We start from the raw sequence: 26,464 nt of genomic DNA, 5'->3' as shown, positions 1-26,464 counted from the left end.
TAATGCTTGAACTTTCTCAATGAATTTTTTATGAAAAATCATTTTAAGGTCAAAATAAGATTATTTACCATCACTGGTTCTTTGAACAATTGCAGTTCCATTCTCTTCCCTGCATAAAGGCTCATAGTCTTCAAACTTTTGTGTGTTAGACATCATAAAAGTTTTATATTATTTTAGTGATGATAATGATGTTAAATTACTTAACTAAAGATGCTCGTTAACTATCTTTAGCAAAAGTTACTGAAAAAGTTACTTTGAAGTAACTTTTCTGTCGTTCCAGCTGCTAAATAGCCTCAGCTGGAACGAAAAAAGTTACTTTTAGTAACTTTTCCGTAACTTTTAGTTACTTTTTGTCTCAGCTGGAACACGCTCTCAGTCCACAATTTTCTAACTTCTTCCTTTTCATCCGTGATGCTTTAGCTTGTTTTTCGCCAAGCGAACGTAAGAAATTACACTATTGCTATTAGCCAACTTTAGTTGAAGAAATCGATTAAAAAGATTGGCTAATATCCCTCTAAACTGGTATACAATTTAATTAGGGTAATGTTCGGTCATTTCTATTATCAAATACAAGTTAGTCAATGATAATGCGCGTCACTCAGATTAGGGTCCAGTCCTACATTTTTTTTTATGGGAAGACAAAGGACTAGGCTATATCAGAACACTAGGCTATGTTTGGCAAAATATGAAATAAATAAGGTGAAATTCTAGTTAATTGACTTCTTGCTATCTCAGAAAGAGTTTAGGTTAGGAAAATGAAACTTTCAGGGATGAATCTACAGACTAAACCATGTCCTGGGAAGGTATTTTGAAGCAACTACCTCCACTCCTTCTCCCTCAAGAGGGCAGTGACCTTTGATGACCTTTAAAAATATGTGTGTTATAAAAGTGAAACCTTGCAAAATAGATCTTCTGCTTAATTGAAGTACAACAAAATTGTTTTCAGCTAGCCTACATAAATTTGCTCAATTCCATTTTATAAGATTTTGATATTCAAATACATTTGATAAATTAAAAAAAAAAACAACATTGATATGGCTCAAAATTCTACTCAAATACAGGAATTGCATTTCCAGAACTAAAGGCAGAGAAAAAGCAACTAGTAACTGAAAATTAAGGTAAAATGTAGTTTTGTCAAAATTTCAATAGGTGTAGACCTGTCATGTAGGCAAATTTCAGGGCCCTCTAGAGAGAGAAGGAGTAGAGGTGGGTACTTTAAAATACCTTACCAGGACATACTTTAGCCTGTAGACCCATACCTGAAAGTTTCATTTTCCTAACCTAAACCCTTTCCAAGATATCAAGAAGTCAATTAACTAGAATTTTACCATAAATAAACTTAATTTATTTGTTTGGGCATTGTTTGGCCCAGTCGCAAACAACCAACAGTGCGCAGCTCTGCAGGCAGATCTGCACACCCTCAACAACTGGTCCTCTTCCTGGTCCCTCGAGTTTAATGCTGAAAAGTGCAAAGTCCTACATCTTGGCCCTAAGAACCCAGGAATGACATATACAATGACAGATCGTACTGGGAAGCTCATAACTTTGGAAACTGTCACCGAAGAAAGAGACCTTGGGGTCATTGTTGATGACAAAATGAAATTCCATAGTCACAGCAAATACCTAGCTGCAAAAGGCAACAGGTCCCTTGGTCTCATCAGACGTAATATCACCAGTAGATCTCCCAGGACAATCAGGAAGCTATATACAGGACTGGTCAGACCGCAACTTGAGTACGGAGTCTCTCTTGCCGTTCCCCACTATGTCGTGGACAAGATGATCCTTGAGAGCGTTCAGCGGAGGGCTACAAAACTACCAACCAAATGTAAGAACCTCTCGTACCCTGAACGCCTCAAGAAACTCAAGCTCCCAACCCTGACGTACAGGAGGAAACGCGGAGATGCAATCCTGACCCACAAGCTGCTGGAGAATGGTGTCACACCAGGGCTTTTTAATAAGTCGCTCTCTAGCCACACCCGGGGCCACACCAAGAAGCTCCAGCAACAAAGAAGCTCACGGAGAGAACGTTCCAACTTCTTCTCAACTCGTGCTGTTCCACTGTGGAATTCCCTTAGTGAAGAAACAGTTCAGTCCAAAACTGTTGACAACTTCAAAAAAGCAATTGACCGAGACTGGGCAGCGATGGAGTGGAAACTACACTGGGAGGCCAGTGGATCTACTCAACGGAACTAGACAACGCACTTCCACCTCCATCACTCAACCGGCGAATCTACAGGATGTTCACCCAACCTTATTCGCCGGACAGTGCGATTTAAGGTAATTTAAGGTAATAGCTTAATAAAAGCAGCTAGAATTTTATAGAACTTTAGAAATTATGGCTCTAAAGTATTGGTTAAGGTTTATATTAATGAACTATTTAGGTACCTAAGAAACAAACTTACTTCTATAGTCAGAATTAGCCTACATCCTGAATCCAAATTTAATGTGCATTTGCATTTGAAATGAACTTCAACACCACCCCTATAACCTATATACTAATTCAGGGTATATATCTGCACATTAGTGGGGTGGGGTTAAATTCAAACTTACCTATATAATTGCAAATGCATCCTGAATTCAAATTTAAGATTTATTTGCTTGAGAAACAAACTTTACCCCCACCTCCCTAATGTCCAAATATCTACCCTGAATTTAAACATACCTGAACTCTTATATTCAGAGTGGGGGTAAAGTTCATTACTGACACAAAAGAACAATAATTTTGGATTCAGGATACAATTCTAACTATTGAGATAAGTTTATTTCTTAGCTACCTGAATAGTCTTAATATAAACCAATAAAATATGTGCCCATTTTTGGCCATCTTGGAAAGGGGTTAGGTTAAGAGAAGGAAACTTTCAGGGATGGGTCCAAAGGCTAAAGTATGTCCTGGGAAAGTAATTTGAAGTTCCTCTCCACTCCTCCCTCTAGAGGGTACTAAACTTCAATAACCTTAAAAATCTGTGTGTTATAAAAGTGAAACCTTGCAAAATAGATCTTCTACTTAAACAAAGTAGCCTACAACAAAATTGTTTTCAGCTTTGCAACTTTGCTCAATCCCAATTTGTAAGGTTTTAAAGATATGCAAATACATTTGCAGAATTAAAAAAAAACAACAAAAAAACATTGAAGTGTCTTAAAATTTTACTCAAATAACAGGAATTGCATTTTCAGAACTAAAGCCAAAGAATAAGAAACTGATAACTGAAAATTAAGGTAAACTGTTGTTTTGTCAAAATTTCATTAGGCATAGACCTGTCATGTAAGGGAAATTTCAGGACCCTCTAGAGAGAGAAGGAGTACAGTTAGGTACTTGAAAATACCTTCCCAGGACTTACTTTAGCCTGTAGACCTGTCCCTGAAAGTTTCATTTTCCTAACCTAACCCCTTTCCAAGATAGCCAAAAGTAGCTAAAGTAGAATTTTACCTATAAACCTTATCCAATGTATCCTGTGAATTTAAAGAAGCCTTAAAGGTATGGTCCTAGAAAGGGCACTGAAACAGTGGATTGTTCAAAGCATCTCTTCAGTTATTTTTGGTCATATTTGAAGATCTAGAGAGGAGTACCTCTCTGTCGGCCAGATCCAATTTAATAGTCTATCACCTATTCTTTACTCCAAACTAATAAATATGTGTTTAAACCCCAGTTCCAAGATGCAATACCCTAATCTTACTGCTGTGTTCCCATACAGGGATGTAATTTTTTCGAAATCCTAGGGGGGGGGGACAAGCTTAGAGCCAATTTTCCCAAATCAAGTGAAAATGACAGTGAAAACTGAAAAGTGATCCATATATTACTGTAAAGCAAAGATATACTAAAGAAAACTGATCTGTTTCTCTTGATAATTGAATTATGCAGGCTTATCTTAGTTTTGACAATTTTTTTTACAGAAACTAAATTTCAGCTGGGTACAAACTGACATCTGGGGTGGACTTGGGTCTAGAGGGGACAGTTGTCCCCTTGTCCAATAGTAAATTATGCCCCTGTTATAATAGTAAATCGTACAAAATGACATCTGGGGTGGAGTTGGGTCAAGTTGGGGCAGTTCCCCCTGCCCAATAGTAAATTATACCCCTGTTTCCACATAAACTACCTTCAACTCAATTTGGTTTAATTTAGATGCTATGTTATTGTTCCATTGTTGTCAGTGGTGTAACTCTGTAAGCTTAGCCAGAGTCAACCCAGCTCTAAATGGGCTCCTGGAGAAATCTGGGGAAGGTAAAAGGAAGGGTGTGCAAAAGCACAGGATGGTTGGCCCCAAACCTCATATTGCACTTTCTGGCTGAAGGGCCAAGAAACAGAGATCACACTGCTGGTAGGGACTGTAAAGTCTACTGCTGTATCCTTTACCTTACCTTTCTGGTTTGCAAGCAGTCATGTTTAACTAGCAATGTTTTTAGAATACAACTGATATTTTTTTTTTATGCAAATTCCACCAATCATGAAAAATTGTCAAGTGGGCCATTTTGTTCCAGTAATTTCCTAACTTCTCCCCTATCATCCGTAGTTATCACTAATGCTTTATTTGAAGAAACTGATTGAAAAAATTTGCAATTAATTTTTTTTTTGCAAATTCACAAAAATTAGCAATTTTCAAATTTAAGTGTGAAATGACACATTTTTAGGCTGTTTTAACTCTTTATTAACCTGAGTTTAGAGGTAAAAAAATATGGGTTGACTCAAGAATATTGACTAAAAAATTCAAGGATTTTGAAGTCATTAGAATGTTTTTTTTTTTTTTTTTTGCATTAACACATGAGATCTGACCCTTTGACCATAAGTATTTTAATGTTGAAAGCTACTAACTTTTTATTTCAAGTACCGAAAAACTTTTAGTGTTATTACTATTTTTTTAAATGATTAGGTTTTAAAAATAAACCTGTATGCACATTTTTAGTTATTCTACAATTATTCCTTATTATAAAAGATCTAAAGCTAAAGTATTGCATAACTTTAGCTGGTTTATTCTTATCCTGAATTTAAAGGGTAACAATTCAAAGCAAAGAAATAAGTTAGCTATTTCAGAGGACAGTAATAATGTAAAAGAAGTATTCAAAAGAAACTTAAATGGTACAATTTCTTATTTTAGTACAATGCTATGAATAAGCTATTTTATGGTCCAATTTGACAAACACATTTGTCTTGGTTTTGATTTACTAAAATGAATGTAAGACTTTATCTACATTTATTTCCCTTCCTTATGACTATAAGCCAGTGCAATCATGTTCATTTTGTTTTCTGTAATGGTTGACCTGAGATAAGATTTTATTCTTCTCAGTGAAGGTGGTTGTGACTGGGTAATGTAGTGAATATCTGCAATATAATTGCTACATTTGGAAAGAAATCTTTATTACACATTGACAGAGCAATTTCACAACTTTGTGGAAGATTTTTGGGGATTACCAATTTCCAATGTTCCCACCAAATTCCAATTTCTGCAGATTACTCTAATGATGACGCAGACATGTTCTCATAGTAGACATTGGCAGTTTCCAACACTTTTTCAACTTTGTGAAAAGTTAGATGGAATTAGTCAATGACCTTGATCAGACACGCGGATTATTCTCTTGTTTGGCAATCAAAGAAAACAAATTACCCATTCTATCTAGTGTAAATTGGATACCAAAGGGGGGGGGGGCTACAGCCCCCATAGTTCCTCCAGATCCACCACTGTTAGGTGCAGAGGTTTTAAACAAGTATGTGGTTTTACAAGTTAAGAGCTAAAATCAAACCATACTTACTCTATACTACCTCAGCCTCCTTCATGTTAAACATTCATATTGTATTTGGATATAGATAGGTGATATTTTGTTAAAACATTATGAGAAGTAAATTTCAAACATACTTGTTCTGGCTTGAATTTCTAGGGCAGGAGCTGGGTTTGATGTATTTTTTCTTTGAAAGGTATAAGGCTGTATAAACATACAGCCTGCAGGTAGGCTACATTGGAACGGGAAAACTATTTTTTTTAACTTTTGTAATACCTCAGAAATCAATTCCAAATGAATTCTTTTCTGTGATTACACACTACTAAAAAAAATGGTATAAAAAGGACCCAAATGAAATGGTCAATGATTGAGTTATTCCATTAAAGATTAACCAGGGATTGATACCTAAGATCTCAGGTTTTGATGAAACTTTGTAGGTTTATTCTTTTCATGGATATGAGCATTGATATATTTTCTAAAAAATCTTCTCTGCTTTTTTCTAACCACTCAAATTTCTGATGAATTTAATTTGTAAGTATCATGAAAGAAATATTTTGAGGTCATTTCCCTTTCAAAAATGGCTTGTATCTTCCTTATCTACAGATTGATTTGAATGATACTTCCAAATATTCTAGGTAGATATAATACAAGCAGTAAAAAGAATAAAAAAAGAATATGAACCTGTAGATATGCTAGAAAGCTAAACTAAATTATGCCAATTGATTTTAAGTTGTTTTTTTTAATTCATTTTCTTTAACATAACACTGTGAAAATATTTTATTTCAACAGTATATTTTGGGGTTCCAATTGTTCACCAGGATCTAATCTAGACTGTAGAAAAATAATCTGGATGGGACATCTTCTTAGCCATACCTTCCCTTTTTCCTTTAGATTTATCAGCAATTTTAATGCTGTTATTAAGCTGCAATTTACACTAAATGATCTCTCCACCTTCCCACGTCTAAAATCATCTGAATATATACTCTTTTTTCTCTCTCTCACTGATGTATTCTGAAAGTTTCAACTAGGCAACAAACCCACAACTTAGTTTAAAATTGGGGATTTGTCCTTCACTTTTCCCATTGAGAAACATTTGAAGAAACTCTTTATGCTGTTTCTAAGCTTCTGTAACAAACCTTTAAATTTTTAAAGCATAAGCTTTTACTAAAAAATAAAAATAATTATTTTAAAAATCCCTGATAAATCTAATCACAGAAATTAACATTAATGCTTAGAAATTACACCCTGTTTTTTCCATAGTACACTAGTGGCTCTAGTGAACAATTTAAATTCTAAGTATTTTTTCAATTATTGTAGTAATTGCATTAAGTCTTGTAGCTTTCATTGAATATCTAGATGCTCAAATAATGTGAGCACCTACCATAGGGACAATAGGTATATAATGTTCTTATTAAACATTTTAAAATATCTTTTACAGGTATTTGATGAGTGATTGGCTATTATATGCAAAATGGGTGGTGCAGTAAGCTCTGGAGTTGACAATGATTCTCTTGTGGACAACCTTATAAGTGTGGAATATATAAAAACACCAGAAGTGAGTTTTTTTCTTACTGTTTGTACTTTTTGATCCTTATAGACAGACTACTCTACTAAAATTGTTTTTTATCCTTTTTACTAGAGAGCAATTCAAAATTTTGATAATCTAAACAGTAAATTAACACTGAAGCTTTATTGCTTTGTCCTGCTACAGCAGCTAGCACAAAGTTCGGAACTAGATTTAATTTTGTTGCTGTTGCAGAATCTGAGGTATCAGCAATAAGGGTGACCTGATGCTATCTATGTTAATTTCTAAATAGTAAAGTTTTAATTTTTAATACTGTTGCAACAGCTAGCAAAAAGTACAGACCAAGATTTAATTTTGTTGTTGTTTTTGCAGGATTTGAGACATCAGCAATGGTGCTACCTATGTAAGTTGTTTACTAAACTGTAAAGTTTTAATTTTTAGACCTACAGCAGTAGCTAGCACAAAGTACAGACCAGATTTAATTTTGTTATTGTTGCAGGATTTGAGGCATCAGCAATAAGGTTGACATGCTGCTACCTGTGTTAATTGATTTCTAAATTGTAAAGTTTTAATTTCAAATCCTGCTGTATCAGCTAGCACAAAATGCAGACCAGGTTTAATTTTGCTGTTGTTGCAGAATTTGAGACATCAGCAATAAGGGGTGACATGCTGTTACCTGTGTTAATTGTTTTCTAAATTGTAAAGTTTTAATTTTAAATCCTGCTGCAGCAGCTAGCAAAAAAAATGTCCACCAATATTTAATTTTGTTGTTGTTTTTGTAGGATTTGGGACATCAGCAATGCTGCTACCTTTGTAAATTGTTTACTAAACAGTAAAGTTTTAATTTTTAGACCTGCTGCAGCAGCTAGCACAAAGTGCAGATCAGATTTAGTTTTGTTGTTGTTGCAGAATTTGAGACATCAGCAATAAGGGGTAATATGCTTCTATCTATGTGAATTGTTTTTTTTAGCTTGTGAAATGACAAGATTTCTCATAGATCATCCAGTCATATTTATTGAAAGTAATAAGATCAAAACTAACATAACAATCATATGCATAAGGACTGATTTAAAATGCAGTCAAATACTACCAACACAAATACAAACTTGTCAGAGCATTGATAGCCTGAGAATGGTTTATTGTAAACACTAATCATATAACCAGTCCTGGTTAAACCTTTTATTGGAATGGATAAACGTTCATTGAACTTAATTTATTTAGAAGATTTTTTTTTATGTTTCACTTTGTTTGTTTCTGCTATTCATCTACCTAAATTGCCAGTAGATATCATTTAGTTTAGACTACATCCTTCAAAATATTAAATTGACATTCTGTATTGTCATTAGTACTAAAAGTTGCCTTTAATCTAATCCTATTCTTGTTGAAATTTGCTTATCAAGGAAAAAAGAAAATAAGATCATTAAATGTAATTTTAACTTGGGGTTGTGCATTTTGATATTTTTGACTTAGTCTGTGAATTTCAATCATACAAGAGTGGCTATCGAAATTTCTACTGTCAAAATTGGGAATCATTTTGGATTTTTAATTCTCATTTTGTCAGGTTGGATTCATTTCTGTAATTTTTTTTGTGCATCAGGGAACCAGAAGAGGAGAACTAAAGACTTCAATAGTATATAAAAAGACCACTCATATAATTTTGAAAGAATTTTTACTGTTTTCCCTTACTACGAAGAAAAAAATCACCACTATTCAACACAGTTCCTAATCAAATTGAAGTCCATCTGGGTCCTTTTCAACAACGCATCGAAACAGCCCTTGAAGTCATATTTGGTCAGCTTTTGAAGCTATTTCAAGATGCCATTCACGAGGTTTTTGCAAGTTTCGAAGTTGTTTCCGATTAGTGATGCCTTAGCTTTAGAGAGCTATAAACCATCTCAGGACAGTGAGAGTAGATCTGAAAGTACCCATCCCTTTTTTGTTTTTGGGATGCGATAATTCCTTCGAGAGTGGCAAATAAGGTATGCAGCCATTCAAGAACTAGTGACTTTCTGGTCATTCTACCCGATACTTCCAAGAGACACCTGACGGTGTGCCAGCTTTATGGCTGGAACCTTTTTTTGTCCAATGGAAATTTTATAATAAAGTCATCAATGTTGAAGATATGGTGACCATCATTTAATCACCCAGTACAAATGAGACGTTGATTTTTCATCCGCAAAATGTCACGTATGATATGCACTCTTTAAGTAGAATATCCAAGCTAATATTGTATGAGCGTATTGAGATTCCTAAGGGGGAGGGGGCACTTGGAAATAGGTGGAAAGTATAGGATTTTTTGGAGGGCCGGGTCTTTGCCCCTAAGGACGTGCCTGGTTTAGCATGTAGGCAATCAGTTTAATACATGGAGGGCAGACTAATTAATGCATTATAAAAATGAACGCTCTTCATTCTGCGTTTGGCATTTAAATTAATTTTCTAACGTATATTAAAAAAATAAAGTTCGAAAATTTCTAATCATTTTTCTCTGAATATTATTAAAAATCTTCTTAATCTTTCTTTATGCATTAAAGCCTTTCATAATATTAACCAGCCTTGGCTATGAAAGAATTAAGACAGAATTTAATTTAGTCTTGCTGATTCCAGTGGAATTGGTCAATACTACTTTTTCAGCCATAAGCTTTCATGCATGCATAAAAAAGTTGTAGTGTGTTCAAAAAATGCAGGAAAGACTTAAGTAACTATAATAACTTTCTTAATTAAAGAATACTTGTAAACTTTAATATTACACTTACAGCTTATTCAGCTTTTTTTTGTGAATACCTATGTCACATCTATATCTATTCTGGTGCTACTGCTATACCCATCATGATCTCAGATTTTACCTTCGTGGGGTTGTTTTCAATCTTGCAAATGATGGGCTAGACAAAGGAGTGCTTTTTCACCATACCCTGTGCTACTAACAAAAGATTCCTTTGTAAAAGTGACTTTAAAGATCTCTCATGTGCTATGGATATAAAGCCTTAGACTTGAGATGTACTGGAACCTCAAATCTTAATTCTGCATTAAACTCAATGAGCCAAACACGTCCATGTAGAACTCGGTTTAATTATCTGAAATGCTGAAAACCCTTGAGTATAACCCAGGTTGACAATGTTTTTGCGTTTTTCCATGTATGGTAGAATGTTTTTCCATCTGTTATGCAGTATATTTCTATTTTAACCTCTCTTCCTAATTATTAGTTTCAGGAAAGTAAAAGGAGAGTCTAATCTAAAATGTTGCATGTAGTCCCACTATTTATATTTATAAAATATTTTCTTTTAAGGTTGAGCGTGTTTTTCGAGCTGTTGACAGAGGATTCTACTACACAGAATCTGGTAAATCTCAAGCTTATCGTGATATGGCCTGGAAGGATGGGAATTTACATTTGTCTGCTCCCTGTATTTATTCAAAAGTTATGGAGTCGTTAGAGCTTAAACCTGGATTAAGTTTCTTGAATATGGGCTCTGGTACTGGTTACCTCAGCACTATGGTGGGACTAATGACAGGTATGGATGGCATGGTCATGGGTGTTGATTTATTCAGTTCTATAAATACGGAAAACTAAAGTTGCTAGCGAGTCTATTCTTGACTAAATTAGTTTGATGTCCATTTAGCCCTGGATCCAGAAAACGAAATTCATTGCAGCATTTTACATTTGGGCATATTTCTTTAAAATTCTGGGGAATAGAGTACTGAAGATATGTGAGCTGTGTTATATCCTTAATGTTTTTAGTGCCAAAAAAGTTCAACGGACCAAAATTCCTTAAAGCCAACAAAATCACATCTGCCTGTCTTTTCTTTCCCTGTCCGTCAGATAGTGTGGAAGACTGATAAGTGAAAATGGAATTTGTTTTCTTAGAGAAAAGCAGCTTTTAATGCAGGGACTTCTACATCTCTTTTTTATTTCAGTTGAGCAATATTATGGCTGTGATTCTTGTTTCTCAGAAGAGCAATGTTAAATTGAAAAAGATATGACTTTCTTCTATCTCCTTGTTTTGTTGTCTATCTTTTCTTCTCTCTCTTCCTCTGCCTTCTTCTGCCTCTTGTTTGAATTTTTATGGAGATGCTTTCTCGTAATTTTATCACTGAAATCAAATTCCGGGCCCTCTTCTTCTTCCTTTCTCGCTCTTTCTTTCTTTATCCCCCTTGCTTTCCTTTCCCTCTCCCCCTCCTTCTCTTGCTCTCTTCTTTCTGTGTTCTCTTCTTTCTCTTCTTTCTACTAGACGGAAATGGGCTAGAATGAGCAGTGCCATTCGTACAGCCAAAAGAAAAAAGTTAGTTTGATATATAGTTTAGTTTGTTCAACCATAACCCTTTGATATATCTCCTAATGCGCTCACTCCTCCTTGTATTTATCGGAAGCTATTTGTACCAGTGTTTAAACATTCCTGTTATATTATCTGTATCTCACTATCACGCCTTTTAGGGTCCTTTGGGATAAACCATGGCATTGAGATTCATGAGGATGTAGCCGACTATGCTCAGAAAAAGCTTGACGACTTCAAAACTACACAGGCCATTGATGAATTTGATTTTAGTGAACCAGTATTCACTGTTGGTGAGTTACAAATACGTTTATATCCATGGGGGTTACGGGGTTTGAACCCCTCCCCCCGAAATTTTATTCGACTCGTAAAAACAAAAATGCATATAAACAAATTTAGTTTTGCTTTTTTTTGTAACTCCCCCCCTCGAATAAACATCCTAGATACGTCCTTGGTTAGACTAGAACATTTTACTTGAACAAATTCATGGAGCTAATGTTAAAAAGAACATTGACATTTTAGCCCAATTAATATCGTTATTGTAAAGTACTTCCAGTGTTAAGGCTCACTCTAAATACTTCGTGATGACAAGCCGCATTCTCATTGCACATAATGAGAGGACTCAATTTTTTTTTAGAGAGAGAGAGAAAGATGGGTTTATTAATATAAATAAACAGAACAAAACAAGTAAATGGCCCGAAGCAAAGCTTGTTTGGGCTTACAACCCCAATACACATACATATAAAACAATACGAAAAAGAAGAAAAAATAAAAAGAAAAGAAAAGGAAAAGAAAAAAGAAAGAAAGAAGAAGAAGAAAAAATCAATTACCCTGCATTTCAATCGAAACGGATTTACACTTCAAAAGAGACAAAACAAAAAGAAACTAAAACCACTTAACCAGTATCGCCAAAATCAAAACCAACATCTTGGCTCCACTTGAGGTCCACTCAACTATCAAAACCATAAATATTAAGGCAAAATAGCTTTAATTCCCGCCGAAATTCAAGAAAGCTATCCAAGTTTCTCAAAGTCGTAGGTAAACAATTCCATGCATGGGGTCCTAGATGCCGAATAGAGAATTGAGATCTACGAGTAATAGTAAGCGGACGACGAATTATATCGGACTGTCTCGTAGAATGTGTATGAATATCACTTCCTAATTCAAACATACTTTTAAAACATATTGGTAAACAATTTTGAAAATATTTATATATAAACAGGCTTCGATAAAAAATAATAAGTCCTGCTAAAGGCAAGATTTTGCAATCTATATACCTCTTTTGTACCGAGTCTTTAAAACCTACACCACATAACACTCGAAGCGCGTTATTCTGCAAAATTCGAACACGATCGAGATGAGAAGGAAATGTACTACCCCAAACATTGCAACAATATAGCAGATAAGGATGAATTAAGGAATAATACATTGTTCTTAAAATATCTCTTGGGAAAATATACTGCAACTTTCTTAAAATGCCAACATTCCTAGTGAGTTTAAGACTAATATAATCTATATGTTCTCTAAAGCTGAGACATTCATCAATTAAAACTCCTAGATATTTTGTACAATTCATTCTTAGAATACCCATATCAGCAATATTAAGTCTGTCTATCCAAGGGTAATAATTTGAGCTCCTACCATACAATAAAAAGCAAGATTTACTATAATTCAAATTTAACTTATTAAGCTTCATCCAATTGTGTACAAACTCCAGACAAGAACTAATACGACTCAACAGCTGAATTCCTGTTCGTGCAGCCACAGTTATATGAGTGTCATCCGCAAAGCTGGGACAATTACTTTTTCCCCGTCACATCCAATGTCAAGATCATACGAAATCATATTAAAAGCTCTACATAAATCATTTATAAAAATTAAAAATAACAGGGGACCAAGAACAGATCCTTGAGGTACTCCAAATTTAACACTACTGACTGAAGAAACATTATCTCCTAGTTGTACATATTGAGTTCTTTCTTTTAAAAACGAGGACAGTAATTCAAGAAATGGTCCTCTAAAACCGTAATTTTCTAATTTGGCAATGAGTATAAAATGGTCAACGCAGTCAAAAGCTTTTACAATATCAAGAAAAACAGAAGCGACTTTCATACCATTATCCAACGCATCATTCACAAAAGTTGTCAAAAAGATTTAATTCCAATTTAATTTAATTCCAATTTAATAACAATGAAAATATTCATTGTTACCTCGTCACTAAACCATCCTAAAAGAACTCCTTTGGTGTTATCTAATAGTCCTGCATTATGTGATTTTTACCGGGCTTGCTCACTGTTGCAAGGGAGGAGGACCGAACTAACGTTGCTATGCATCTTGTCAACGTTACCAGTGCATAATTTTTGAAGAAAGACGAGATGGCTCTACCCAGAAAATGCTAAGGGGCAATTAAAAACTATAAAGTTTTGAGAAGAAAGAAAAAGCTGTGTTGATGTTTTTCTCAAGGTCTGATGCACATCCCAAATACAGTCAAAATAGTTGTAATGTTTTCCTCCAAGTCTTAGCAAGGAAAATCAAAAGAGCTTATAAAAAAAAAATAATCAGAAAGAGGCAACATATCAAAAATATACTAGGCACTGAAATTAAAATAAATGTCGTTTTCCTGTTTTGAACTTGTTACTTGAAAGGATATAGAGAAATGGACATCATCCACAATTGATACAGGACGCAAATCTGGCCTAGAAAGTGTATGTTATATTTGTTTGAGGTGCATGTTTATAGGACCTCCTGCAAATTAATAAATTACATTCAAATTTCCGTAATGCAATTTTTTAAATTTTAATAAGGCAAAATACTTTGTAAAAGTTTAAAAATCACTTTAAACTTTGTCAATGGGTGTTCGTTCGTCTTAATTTGTATCATTCTCAAAATCAAGCGTTCATGAAAGTCATTGAAACATGTTTAACGACAAGTCAATGTCACAAAAATATTCCTTTCTACCTAAAATGTTGGATTTGCCAATTTAGTGGCATGTTCATTTCGAGTTCATCAGTTAGTTATGTGATCAGGAATTGTTCCTGTGAATAACATGCTTTCTGGCAAATTCAATTTTAGAGAATGGCGCGTTTTACCTAGTTGTCCAAATAAACACGTCAGTTGACACAAAGTCTTGTACTAAGAACTCTTTTTCTTTCAGGAAACTGTTTGAGCATCCCCCATGGTGCCCGTCGTTATGACCGAGTTTACTGTGGAGCAGCGTGTCCAGTCAATTGGAAACAACATGTGCAAAGTCTGGTTGGAATTAATGGCATCCTTATTATGCCCATGGAAGATCAATTATTAAAATTCACTAGGAAAAGTGAATCAAGCTGGGATTGCAAAAGCCTGTTGCCTGTCTCCTTTTCCAGTTTGGTTCTCCCCGACCAACTCCCAATAGAGCTAACTTTGCGTGAGTAAAGTAACACTGGCCGCCTAGGTCTAATTTATGACGGGGCTACGCTCCAAATATACCCATATCCTTGCAGAGGGACTGACATAATTCCCTGATTAATTCAAAGGATCTGTATTTACTTTGTATTTGCTTTGTATTTTTTGTGATTCGGGGTCCTAATAGAGATTCTTGAGCCATACACTTTACGTAAGGTAGGCTTACTGGCTTGAATTTTGTTTTTCGTTCAGTGCTCATAAATTATAATAACCTCTTTTTACTCCCCTTTGTACTGTTTTCTCTCACCTCATTCGTTTTTTTCACATTTCTCTGTTCTTATTTATTGCTTATCTTCTTCGCATTTCCTTTAATATAAAGGCAGTTTTAGGCATTTTCACTCGCTGTAGTCTTAATAAAAGACGAGAGAGTCGGTTGGAGGCCCTCTCTGTCTTCTTGATTTAGGCTACAGAAAAAAAATGTAGCAGAATTTATGTTTCCAAAAACGTCTACATGAAAGAAAGTTTTTAATGATTTATCTCACCTGATATGTTTGACATCTGGTCTACTTATGGTATATGATCAGGGCAAAGCAGGTCGTCCGCAGTTGTGGTGGTAGGATGTCATAAAGAAAGATTTAATGGAAAGGGGAACTTCCTGAGACGGTGTAAAGAGGGAAGCTTTGAATAGATTGGGACGGAGGAGGAGTTTGCGTAGCTGTGTTGGCCTCAGGCGGTGTGGTGCTGCGGTAAGTTGTTAGTACTAGTTGTAGTAATTAATTGTTTAGGAACAGCTACCTGCCCTTTGTCCTTGAAATAAATTTCAAAATAGTAATACAAAAACGGAGTTTTTTCATTGTTGTTTAATTTCAAGTAATTTCAGTTACGTTTCCCTTCTATTCACTTTTGGATATTGTCACCGTATTGTTTCGTGAACAGGAGTGTGCGCATAAAATTTATTATTTTCTCATCAATCCATAATTTTCGTACAACTCGCCTATTATTTATGACGAATTTTTATGTTGACAAATATTAAAGATGTGTTATTAAAAAATGTATTCTCTCATACTTTATTGGGGTTAGTCGCATTCCTAGGATTGCTTGCAAGGACTTATGTTGGTAATTTTAATAACGATTTGTATACAATTGCCGAATACTTATATTATTGAATAGAATTACAGTTCCTATAAATAAATATATATGTTGTTATTTCAGAAAAAACCTGGTGGTCTATTCTAACCTAAATGCAAGATCCTGTTATGATTCAAAGGAGTGTGGGGGGAGGGCAGTTCGAGAGAAGGGTAAGGAATATTTGCCCTAGATAAAATCTTCTGCCTTATTAAGGCCCAAACACTAACCTAAAACAAGTTTCTTAGAAGGACTGAGGGGGAGTGTACTGGTTCCAGAATGCGTAAAATATCATGTACATTCCTGTATAATTTATTGATTTGTAATGGATTGTTTGAGTTAATTCCATTCTTGCAGCCCCATGTAGCGCACCAGAGCTTCAAGATCTACTGCGAGCTCTCATCCGCCGTGATCTTCGAAGATGCATAGAAGAAGAAAATCCAGATTTGTGGAAGTGTATGCGACGAACTCCTCCTTCCAAAGACAAAGCGACAAATAATGGCAACTATACGTCTTTCAACATTGTACCTTTTCCTTTGGCTGATTCGGACGATGATTCGGATTTGGATTCTGATTACGAACCTGGATATATTCAAAGACATATAATGAGCCGGGAGTCTTTTTTGAGAATAGCTAGTAAGTTGCCATCCTAGCTTATCATTTTCATAGATGTGGTGTCACGCAAATGTCTGTATTTGTGCTTTATTATAACTCTTTGCTACAGGTATTGGATTTTTTCAGTATATATCTATATGATTTTTTATATCGATTTTTGATAACTCCCAGGCAATTACTAATCCTTAGCTCGGAAAACAATTTTGGGATGTTTTACAGTGAGTACTGAAGTCATCTGGGTATTACTCATAACATTGTCAATAGGTTTCATTAAGATTGTCATAGACTTAATAAGTAGCTCTGGTACGTAGACATTATTTTGTCTCTGGGATGGGGGATTGTGTTGAAACTTTCAGGTTTTTTTTTGTGTGTGGGCAGGGGGAGGGGAAGGGTGATGCCTATGAACAAAAAGGATTGATCATTTTTGCTGGGGATTGAGCTGCAACTGTCTGGAATTTTTTACAGGGAGTGGGGGGGAGGGGTCAATGGAACTTCGAATTTTGTGGTGGGGAAAGGGGCAAATGTTTTTTTCTCCGATTCTCATAAAAGAGTACATGCTACGGTTTTTCTTTTCTATGTATTGTCCAACAGCCTCTTTGGCTAGTGATAACATATTTATTTATTATGTTCCCTCTGAAAGCACAAACTTACAAGCAGAGTATACAATAAAGAGTCCCTATTGTTCACCGAACTCGAAAATCCTCCGGAAGATGGCAGAACAGTACCGTGTAGCGAAACGTAAAATGATCTCGCCACGGAAAAGCGGAGAGGACATTTGTGCCTCCTGTAAGGTAGCACTTACGCCGGAATCCACCGCCTTGAACTGTGACAATTGTTCGAAGTGGTTGTGTACTCAGTGTATCGAGATGCCAATGACTAAATACAAGCTTATCAATAACCTTAGCGAGGGAAACGAGTTCCACTGGCTCTGTCCTCTATGTGAACTTGACCCACGCCAAAAGCGAGGCATAAGCAAGGAGGACGTTGCCAGCATTGTCAGTACCATAGTTGCAAACTCAACCAAGCAACTCAAGGAGGATATCAAAAGCGACATGGAAGACATGCTGTCTGGTCTTACAAAACGAGTTGGGGACATTGAAAGAGAAATGGATAAACTCTGCACAACGGATGACATGCGGACTGAAGTAAAAAAGCAGTTAGACGACGGCCTGCAAGCTATCTCAAAGACACTAGCCAGTGAAATAGATAAGAAGGTAGCCGAAGCGCTACAAACTGACAGAGAAAGACAAAGGCGCAAAAACAATCTTATCGCATTCGGGGTCCCAATCAACCCTTCTCTGTCAGTTGAAGCGCAAAACACAGCCGACAAAGCCTTCATCGAGGAATTCCTACAGAAAGAATACGGCATGCTTGTTACTGTCACAAATGTAAGGAGGCTGAATAAGCGACCTTCTTCAGCGTCTGCTCAAGATCCGCCCAAAACCACGGTACCAACTGTCTTCACGGTTAACAACCCTTCGTTGCCCAGGAAAATCGTGAACAAGTCTTACGAAAGAAGAAATAACAAAGACGCTGTACACTTCCGCCACGACAAAGTTAAAGCTGACAGGGACAGTAGAAAATTACTATTGGCAGAACTGCGTGATCGTGTCTCCAACGGTGAACTCGATCTGGTTATCAGGGGCAACAAAATCGTCCAAAAAAACCCGGAAGCAATGGTGGTGTGATTCCAATTTTCACCCCACCATTAGTGTATAGTGTAATTAGTTCTGCTTTTCCTGGTAAAAATAAAAATGTTGATGTAACCCTTAGTGACACTATTAGTGACAATTCGTCAGACTCGTTTGTAACTGCGGAGGCTTCCCAGGAAGAAGAAGAAGACTTGAGCTTTGTTTCTGTTGAGGAAGAAAGTGACTCTGGTGAAAATAACAACAGACAAACCATACTGGACAGAAGCCAACCAGAACCAGCAACCGTAAGTTCTGACTTTAGTGTATGTGTTACTAATGTTGACCAGTTGCCCAACAAAATTGATGAACTAAAAACCCTAATTGACTCAAAAAAGTTCGATGTGATCTTACTGACTGAAGTCTGCCCCAAAAACAGTAGTAACAAACTTCACGATTCCCATGTGAAAATCCCGGGTTACCAAGTTCTCTCAAATCTCTCGTCCCAGGGCTGCAAAAGAGGAACACTAGCCCTCGCTAAAGCAGGATACAATACAAAGATAATTGATGTTCCTCTCCTTTGCCCCTTTGTTGAGGCAGTTTGCTTTGATCTATGTGTGCCAGGGAGCCATGTGTCAGAGACAGTCAGAATCGGATGCATCTACAGAAGTCCCTCAGCCCCATCCCAAGTTGTAACCGAACAAGCAATAGCAGAAATAATATGCACACTAAATTCGAACCTCAAAGGACATCTGCTTATTACCGGCGATTTCAACCTTCCATCTATAAACTGGATAAACGGTTTTGGATATGGTGCCACTCCAACCGAACAAGACAAGCAACAGCCTTTCCTAAATTGCCTCAGTGAATTGTCCCTACACCAGATAGTTGACCAACCAACTAGATACAGATTGTTTCAGCGCCCAACAATACTTGACCTGGTTATCTTGAATGACAAAAGCTTAGTTCAAAGTATTGATTACTCACCACCCCTTGGTAAAAGCGATCACCTAACTATAGAGCTCATGCTGAAAGTGAAGGTACTTAAGAACAAGCTAGTCAAAAAAGTGTTTGTCGACTACATTGCTATTCGAAATGAATTATCCACTACAGACTGGCCGAATGTACTAAGTGGCACAGTTGACGAACAATGGACCAAATTCAAGGGTGTTTTACTGAAAGCTCAGGATGCCCACACAAAGACCAGTTTCAAACCAAAACCTAGATCCCTCCCCTACATGACAAAAGACATCAAAAGAGAAATAAACAGGAAAAAGAGGTCATGGAAAAAGTTCAGGCAGTCAGGAGACCTGCAGCAACACACAAAATTCACCAAGGCACGAAACAAGCTGAGAAACCTCACCAGAAAACTCTACGAAAATCTGGAGTCCAATCTTGCCAAAGAAAGTAAGACAAATCCTAAAAAATTCTGGAATTATGTCTCTAGCAAGAACCACTCCCGTCGAACTATCTCCAGACTGGTGAAATCCTGTAGCACTACCGTAACCAACATAACTGATGTAGCAAACGAACTAAATAGGCACTTTGCTTCAGTTTTCACCTGTGAACCGGAAGGCCCCCTGCCAAACTGCCCAGGCTATGAAGCCCCCACAACGATGGAGCAAGTCAGCATCGACCCCTCCAACATCCTCAAACGGCTTCAAAATCTTGACACGAATAAATCGGCTGGACCAGATCACTTACACCCAAGACTGCTGAAGGAACTGGCAACCATCATCGCAGGACCACTGTCTGACCTATTCCAAAAGTCTATTAATGCCAAATCTGTCCCATCTGATTGGAAAACTGCTTTTGTGACCCCAATATTCAAAAAAGGCAGCAGACTTAAAGCAGAAAACTACAGACCTATAAGTCTCACATCAGTAGTCGCAAAAATCCTTGAAAGAGTGGTCAATGATACAATACTGGAACATCTGAAAGTCAACAATATCCTATCCCCTAATCAGCATGGGTTTCAACCAGGAAAGTCAGTTGAAACAAATTTACTGGAAACATATGACATCATTACAGATTTGCTTGACAAAGGATTGCCAGTGGACCTAGTTTTACTAGACTTTGCTAAGGCCTTTGATAAAGTCCCACACAAAAGGCTAAGAGAAAAGCTTACTGCTGCCCAGTTACACCCCAACCTGGTTAATTGGCTCATGGACTTCCTGTCAGGACGAACCCAGAGAGTCAGGCTATTTGGTGCTGGAGGTGAAAAGGTCTTTTCCGAGCCCTGTGATGTCATCAGTGGAGTACCGCAGGGAACTGTTCTTGGTCCTACACTGTTCAACATCTACATCAATGATATATTCAGCGAGGTGGAAAACAAATTGTCTCTCTATGCTGACGACTCAAAGCTATTTGGAGCAGTGAATGTAAAATCCCTGCAAACAGACGTCCAGAAAATCCAGCTGTGGGCAGACAAATGGCTCTTATCGTTCAATATAAGCAAGTGCAGCACGCTACACTTTGGATCCTCAAACCCATGCGCCCAATACCATATGCATGAACATGCCTCCAACTCCGATCCACCCATCAAGACCAGCACAGAGGAACGCGACCTTGGGGTCATCGTTGACAGCCTTCTCAAGTTCCATGCCAACACCATCAAGAGCGTGTCCCAGGCCAACACAAACTTAGGCCTGATCAAAAGAACAGTTACCAGCAGATCCCCACTAGTTTTCCTGAAACTTTACAAGGCACTAGTCAGACCCGTTTTGGATTTTGGCATGTGCGCTGCCTTCCCAACATACAAAGGAGATGTCAGGCTAATTGAGGGAGTCCAGAGGAGAGCAACCAAGGCCATCACAAACCTTGGAGACAAACCTTATCAAGATCGTTTACGGGCTCTCAACCTCCCTACCCTCATGTACAGGCGCAACCGTAGCGATATGATGATGACCCGCAAATTGCTGAACTCATCATATGCCAAGATCCTGCCCATCCACCCAGGCCCCCCACAGTGCACCAGAGGACACTCAAAGAAGCTGTTCAAGCAGTCAGTCAGAACCAGGGCCAGAAAAAGTTTTTTCACCAACAGAGTCGTCAACCCCTGGAATGAACTGTGTGAAGCAACAGTCTCAGCCCCCACCCCCGAAGCATTCAAGAAGGCACTGGATAAAGAGTGGGCCACAAAAGACTGGAAGTATGAGTGGGACATTCCGTCCTGCTCATACCTGCTATGAGACATCACCGACTCAACTCAGGAGCATTCAACAGATCTACAGATCTTAATTTGCTCTGAAGTGCAAATTAAGGTAATTAAGGTAAAGGGAAAAAGACTTCCAAAACACATAGCATATTTAATTAATGGCACACTAAACTGGGTAGTGGATGAAAACTGCCAGAGAACTGGCAACATTTAGGGACAGGCTAATTTGAAGTAAAAAAGTGCTCCCTGGATAAATTTCCTTTAATGTTTTATAGAAAGTAGTAGAGCCTGGTGAATCAAACTTGCAGTAATCAGCTCAGATATCAAATCATAAAATCTTCTTAAAGTCTCATTCACCAAACTCGACTATTTTCATTCAAATATTGTATTAGAAGGACTCTGCATTGATGGCACATAGCGCGTTGACAGGTTGTTGTCGTTTTGGTTGCTGGGTCCTTTCTAAAGGATAGGTAGCAAACCTGTAGCCCAACCTCGTGGGAGCGGAAATCGAAACCCTGGCTACGTATTTCCAAGCAAAGTAAGAATTCACTGGGCTACCACAGGTTCATTTAAATTTTGAAGATGTTTATCCGAGAAATGATTGTATATGCTATGCCATCTCTTTTTTGTAAAATTTCAGCTGAACCATGTTGTCTAACAATAAAGCGCGTGAATTGAAGCAGTACGGATGGAACTACATAGATACGACTATACGGGAAAACTGAGATTTTCGGGAAATGTCTTGTAATTAATTCCCTATTGAAGTACAATTGATGTGCTATAATAGGACGCGCTGTGACTTATTTCAATGAAAATTTCCTTTTTTTCCACATGCAATAGAACTGCAGCAACCATGTAATAGATCTTTTTCCAAAAAAATAATTTTTGTTGTTCGTGTCTTATGCATGACAGTTGGTATAGCTCTTAGCTGCAATGGAACTTTACAGCTTAGGTTTTAAAATTTGCCGGGGTCACCGAAAACTCACTTACTTTTAATGTAGGTTATTATTAGTACAAAAAGAAGAGGAAGAAGCGTAAAATGGACGCCACAGGTATCACAAAATTCCAAAACAACAGCTTGAAGACAATTCGCTCATGCCACTAAGAACCATTGTCTCCAAATGTGCGAGAGGATATTTTTTTCAACAAGAAGGATCAACATCCTCCGGAGCCGTTGCTGCCGTATTGGGCGTCAAATCGACGTTTCAAAAAGACACAGGGTCTTTTTTGTAGAGGGACAAGTAGCAAGTCTGTCGCCCAGCCTTGCTGCGGCAGGGATAGGTCACAGGGCCCCATATTGCCCAGTAGAGCATCAATCCACTGTGCTACTATTGGGTTAACTTCACTGTATAGCAACTTCGGAAAATTAGCCATTATGTATTGTCATTTTAAAGAGTTGATCTTTTTTATGCTCAAACCAACATTGTGATTAATTTCTGCTTGGATCGTTTGCCCTGTTAACTACTGTCAGGGGAGTTTTTGAAATTTAATCTGTTAATAATATACCTATCGTAAATTAGAAATGTACTATTTTATTCACGACGTCTTTGGTTTCTTGAGTTTACTATTGACTACAAGCCACAGGGCCGGCCTCTAAAAAGAGACTAATGTTAGGAAATAGTCCTCCAAAACCTTATAGAACACGGGCGTAGCAGTTTTTTTAGCGAACGATTTTGACTAATGTAAAACTTTATTGTTGACTAGATTTTGCCTACTCAAGATCTTTAAGTCTCTGTTTCTTCCAAGCATAAGTCTGCAGTAACTAAATGCTTATAGAGAAGTAAAATATCACAAAATTTGGACCCTTGTAAGAACGGCCTGATTTTCAAGAACTCTTACGGGATTTCCAGTGTTGAGCAAGACTTTTCGCGTTAATGCTCTATACCATAGACATATCATCCAAAAAGGCTTGTCCTAATCGTAAAGGTCATTAGAAATTGTTTTCTTGAAATTAAATAAATTTTAGAAACAGGGCAGAAATAACTGCGCACTGGGTGAAGGGATTTCTCTATCTCCTAGATTGGTCGAGAGGATAATTTCCAATGGGTGACCTAAAATCATAGTTTGCGGTTATGTTCACTCTTCTTTCTCCTAGGTTTTGGCCTTGTCCAGTTTTGAGAATGTATGAAGACGGAATTTCTTTGTTGTGTATGGGACCTAAGGGCGGAGAAACTGTTTTTAAGGAACTTGTGAATTTCTAAGATGGCTTATGGGGAATGATCGATACAATGAAATACAAGTAAACTTTGAAGGCAGTTTTTGCAATTCTGAATTAATCTTTCTTTTTCGACATTATACCCTGTTGGTTAAGTTATTGTGATTTTGGAGAATTTCTTGTTTTGTTTCCACCTAAGGGTGATTTGGGATATTTTTACAGTTTGTGTAGTGTCTTCGTCTGAGGAGGAACATAAGGAACTGCGAGTTGAAATCGTAGTATTGATGTCCTTTAAACTTTAAAATCTTTTCTAGGGGAGTTTGCGGCTGATCTACCGGACAATGGACCAAGGGACAACATTAATCATGAGAACGACGATGACTATGATCCTCTTGAAGATGACCATGATACTAGTATGGAGGACGATGATATTAGTGAAGAAGATGGTGATATTGCTGAAGAAGAAGGTAATTACTGAGTATTACACTCTTTTTGAGATGTCGATAGCGGGTGCTTTCTACTTCGCACTCGTAGTGATTATTATTTTTTTTTTTTTTATTGATTTCTGTTATCCTTCGTCGAATTTTAAGAAAACAGGTTTTGCCCATTATAACATTTCTGTTCCCCGTTTATAAAATAATTAATGACTTCTGATTCTAATATTTGAATTAAAAATGGACGGAACACATTAAATCTTACTCGAATAGGAAGTTTATAGAATTCTCTGTGTAGAATGTTACAGTTATACACCAGAGAATCTTGACGTCACTATGTGAGAATGCATTTACAATTCTTCCAGAGCATATTCAACTTTAAATATGATGATTAGTTAAGTCTGATTAGATTTTTGACAGCAAAAGTCCTTGCATTGAACGGTTGTCAGATTATCTTATTGCTAATGTTTTGGATTTTCAAATTGCATGCCTAAATGGGATGTTCTATGTCCAGACCGTGATTAATGATGACTAAAAATCGAAAAAAGCCACGAACGTTGGGGCTGTATAACCTACTTCAATGGTAAAACTAGCACTTTATTAGCTAGACTTAAAAAAAAGATGTCTGGAAATCGTAATTCCGGGTAACTTCGCAAAATTCGCCATGCAAAGAACCCATACCCTCTGACAATAAAGTTTTAATGCACAAATTTGGTTAGAGGCATTGCCGTCAATTCACGAAAATTTACCTGTTATTGTCTATTTGGAGGGAAAATAAAAAAAATTCAAAGCTGGGGGAAAGGAGAGGGAGCACATTAGTTGCTTTTTTCGACGAAGATTCAAAATCTCGTTTTTCAATGAACCCCTCCCCCCGGAAGAGGTGTTTTCTAAAATCTGGGGGGAGGGTGTGGAAAAGTCTCAAAGAGTGCACATGCCTTTTGAATTATGGTGGTGTTTCAATATGTACTTACATTTTTGGTATGAAAGGGTTTTTAAGGTTTTTGAATTTGATAATAAATTCAGAATGTCATATGTCATCCAGACATTGTGATCTGGAATGTCAGGTTGTCGTAATATAGAAGAGTAATGATTTTCATAATTTAAAATTTTATGTGGGATTTTACAGCTGTGCTTTATTTGTCAGAGTCGCCGATATTGACGATGGTAATAATTAAACATTTTAATGACAATAAGAGCTTATTGTCACATGAATAGAATGGTCAGTTTTTATTTATTCATTTCGAGAAACAAAAGGAATGAACCAGAAAAAGAAATTGAGTTACTTTATAAGTGACTTGAACTGGCTAAAAAAAGTTAAAGCTAGATTCCCTCGTTTCATAGTAGTGGTAGTAAACTTTGTATTATAAAGCGTTAATAAACTGAATTTATATCATGAAAAGAGAAATCACCAATGCAACAGCACAAACACACACACAAAAAAAAAGAGATAGAAGGAGAAAGGAAGACTGTTTTCCTAAATTAGTGATTAATAGACCAGCACTTGAATGAGGCCTTAACCCTACTCATCCATACAATCACATAGGTCAAACAGCATAGCCATACACAATCAACCATAAAGAATAATCCATGGACAGGCAGTCATGTCGTCAATAAGTATAAGTCGTCATTTACCAAACAATAGAAAAAATAATATAGACAAATAATTCAGAGGCAACACCCAACACAAGGGCTCATCAGGAGAATACACTGGCCTATATAGGGTTTCGCCACTTTAAATTCTCTACCCAGCACAGTGTTGTGGCTACCACAGAATATCCATGGCATCCCCGTGTCAGATATCACCCCCAAAATACATGCCTATGAAAGAAAAAAAAACAGCAAATGTAAAACAACCAAGTAAAACCAAAACAAGCTTATCCTCTTAATATATCCCTCTTTTTAGCAACAATAGGTAAACTAAATATTATAAATTTTACCAAATCACAAATATTAACATATTGCAAAAAACCTGAATGAACTAAACAATTATAGAATTCATCTTTACCATGTGGCTAATTTTTAAAAATCCGCTCAATTAGAAACAGTTCAAAATAAATGGCGCTGTGACAACATTTCTCGAACCTCCGAAATTAGTTGAAAATTTCTTTAAGTATTTCTAGATAATTCTTTTGATATTTATTTAAAAGTTCGTTATAATGAAAACTAAATTTTTTAAATAAAAGCTTTTTATATAAAAGCTTTACTCTACAGATTATTATTAATTGTTTTTTAGTCTAACCCAAATTCATGAAATATTTACATAAAACGTTAAATGATATCATTTAACATCTATGTTAACAACAAAATTATTATTATTTAATAATATTATTATTATTATTTAACAACAAAAGTCCACTTCTATGCTTGATTTCCTCGTTCCAAAAAATGAAAACCTTCCTATTTTGTGACTTTTTCGAAAAGTTGAAAAATTCAGATGCTAGTTTTGGCAGAGGACAGCCAAGTTGTC

The 26,464-nt window shown here is 36.6% G+C and overlaps 1 protein-coding gene across 2 annotated transcripts in view; it reads left to right on the top strand.

The window, feature by feature from the left end:
* The first annotated feature begins 398 nt into the window (after positions 1–398).
* LOC136034823 (protein-L-isoaspartate O-methyltransferase domain-containing protein 1-like) overlaps positions 399–26,464 on the top strand; it is a 29,605-nt gene continuing 3,539 nt past the window's right edge. The window contains exons 1-7 of one of the 2 annotated variants that reach the window (XM_065716263.1): positions 399–540; positions 7,148–7,264; positions 10,518–10,740; positions 11,661–11,792; positions 14,654–14,905; positions 16,366–16,644; positions 23,878–24,030. In XM_065716263.1, coding sequence (XP_065572335.1) covers positions 7,181–7,264; positions 10,518–10,740; positions 11,661–11,792; positions 14,654–14,905; positions 16,366–16,644; positions 23,878–24,030 — 1,123 coding nt within the window. In that variant the 5' untranslated portion in view covers positions 399–540; positions 7,148–7,180. The remainder of the gene's footprint in view (positions 541–7,147; positions 7,265–10,517; positions 10,741–11,660; positions 11,793–14,653; positions 14,906–16,365; positions 16,645–23,877; positions 24,031–26,464) is intronic. The other variant, XM_065716264.1, reaches the window with a different exon arrangement.

The sequence above is a fragment of the Artemia franciscana genome, chromosome 13 (genome assembly GCF_032884065.1).
Source record: "Artemia franciscana chromosome 13, ASM3288406v1, whole genome shotgun sequence".
In the NCBI taxonomy this organism is placed as follows: domain Eukaryota; kingdom Metazoa; phylum Arthropoda; class Branchiopoda; order Anostraca; family Artemiidae; genus Artemia; species Artemia franciscana.
This window is presented reverse-complemented; position numbering and strand designations above follow the sequence as displayed.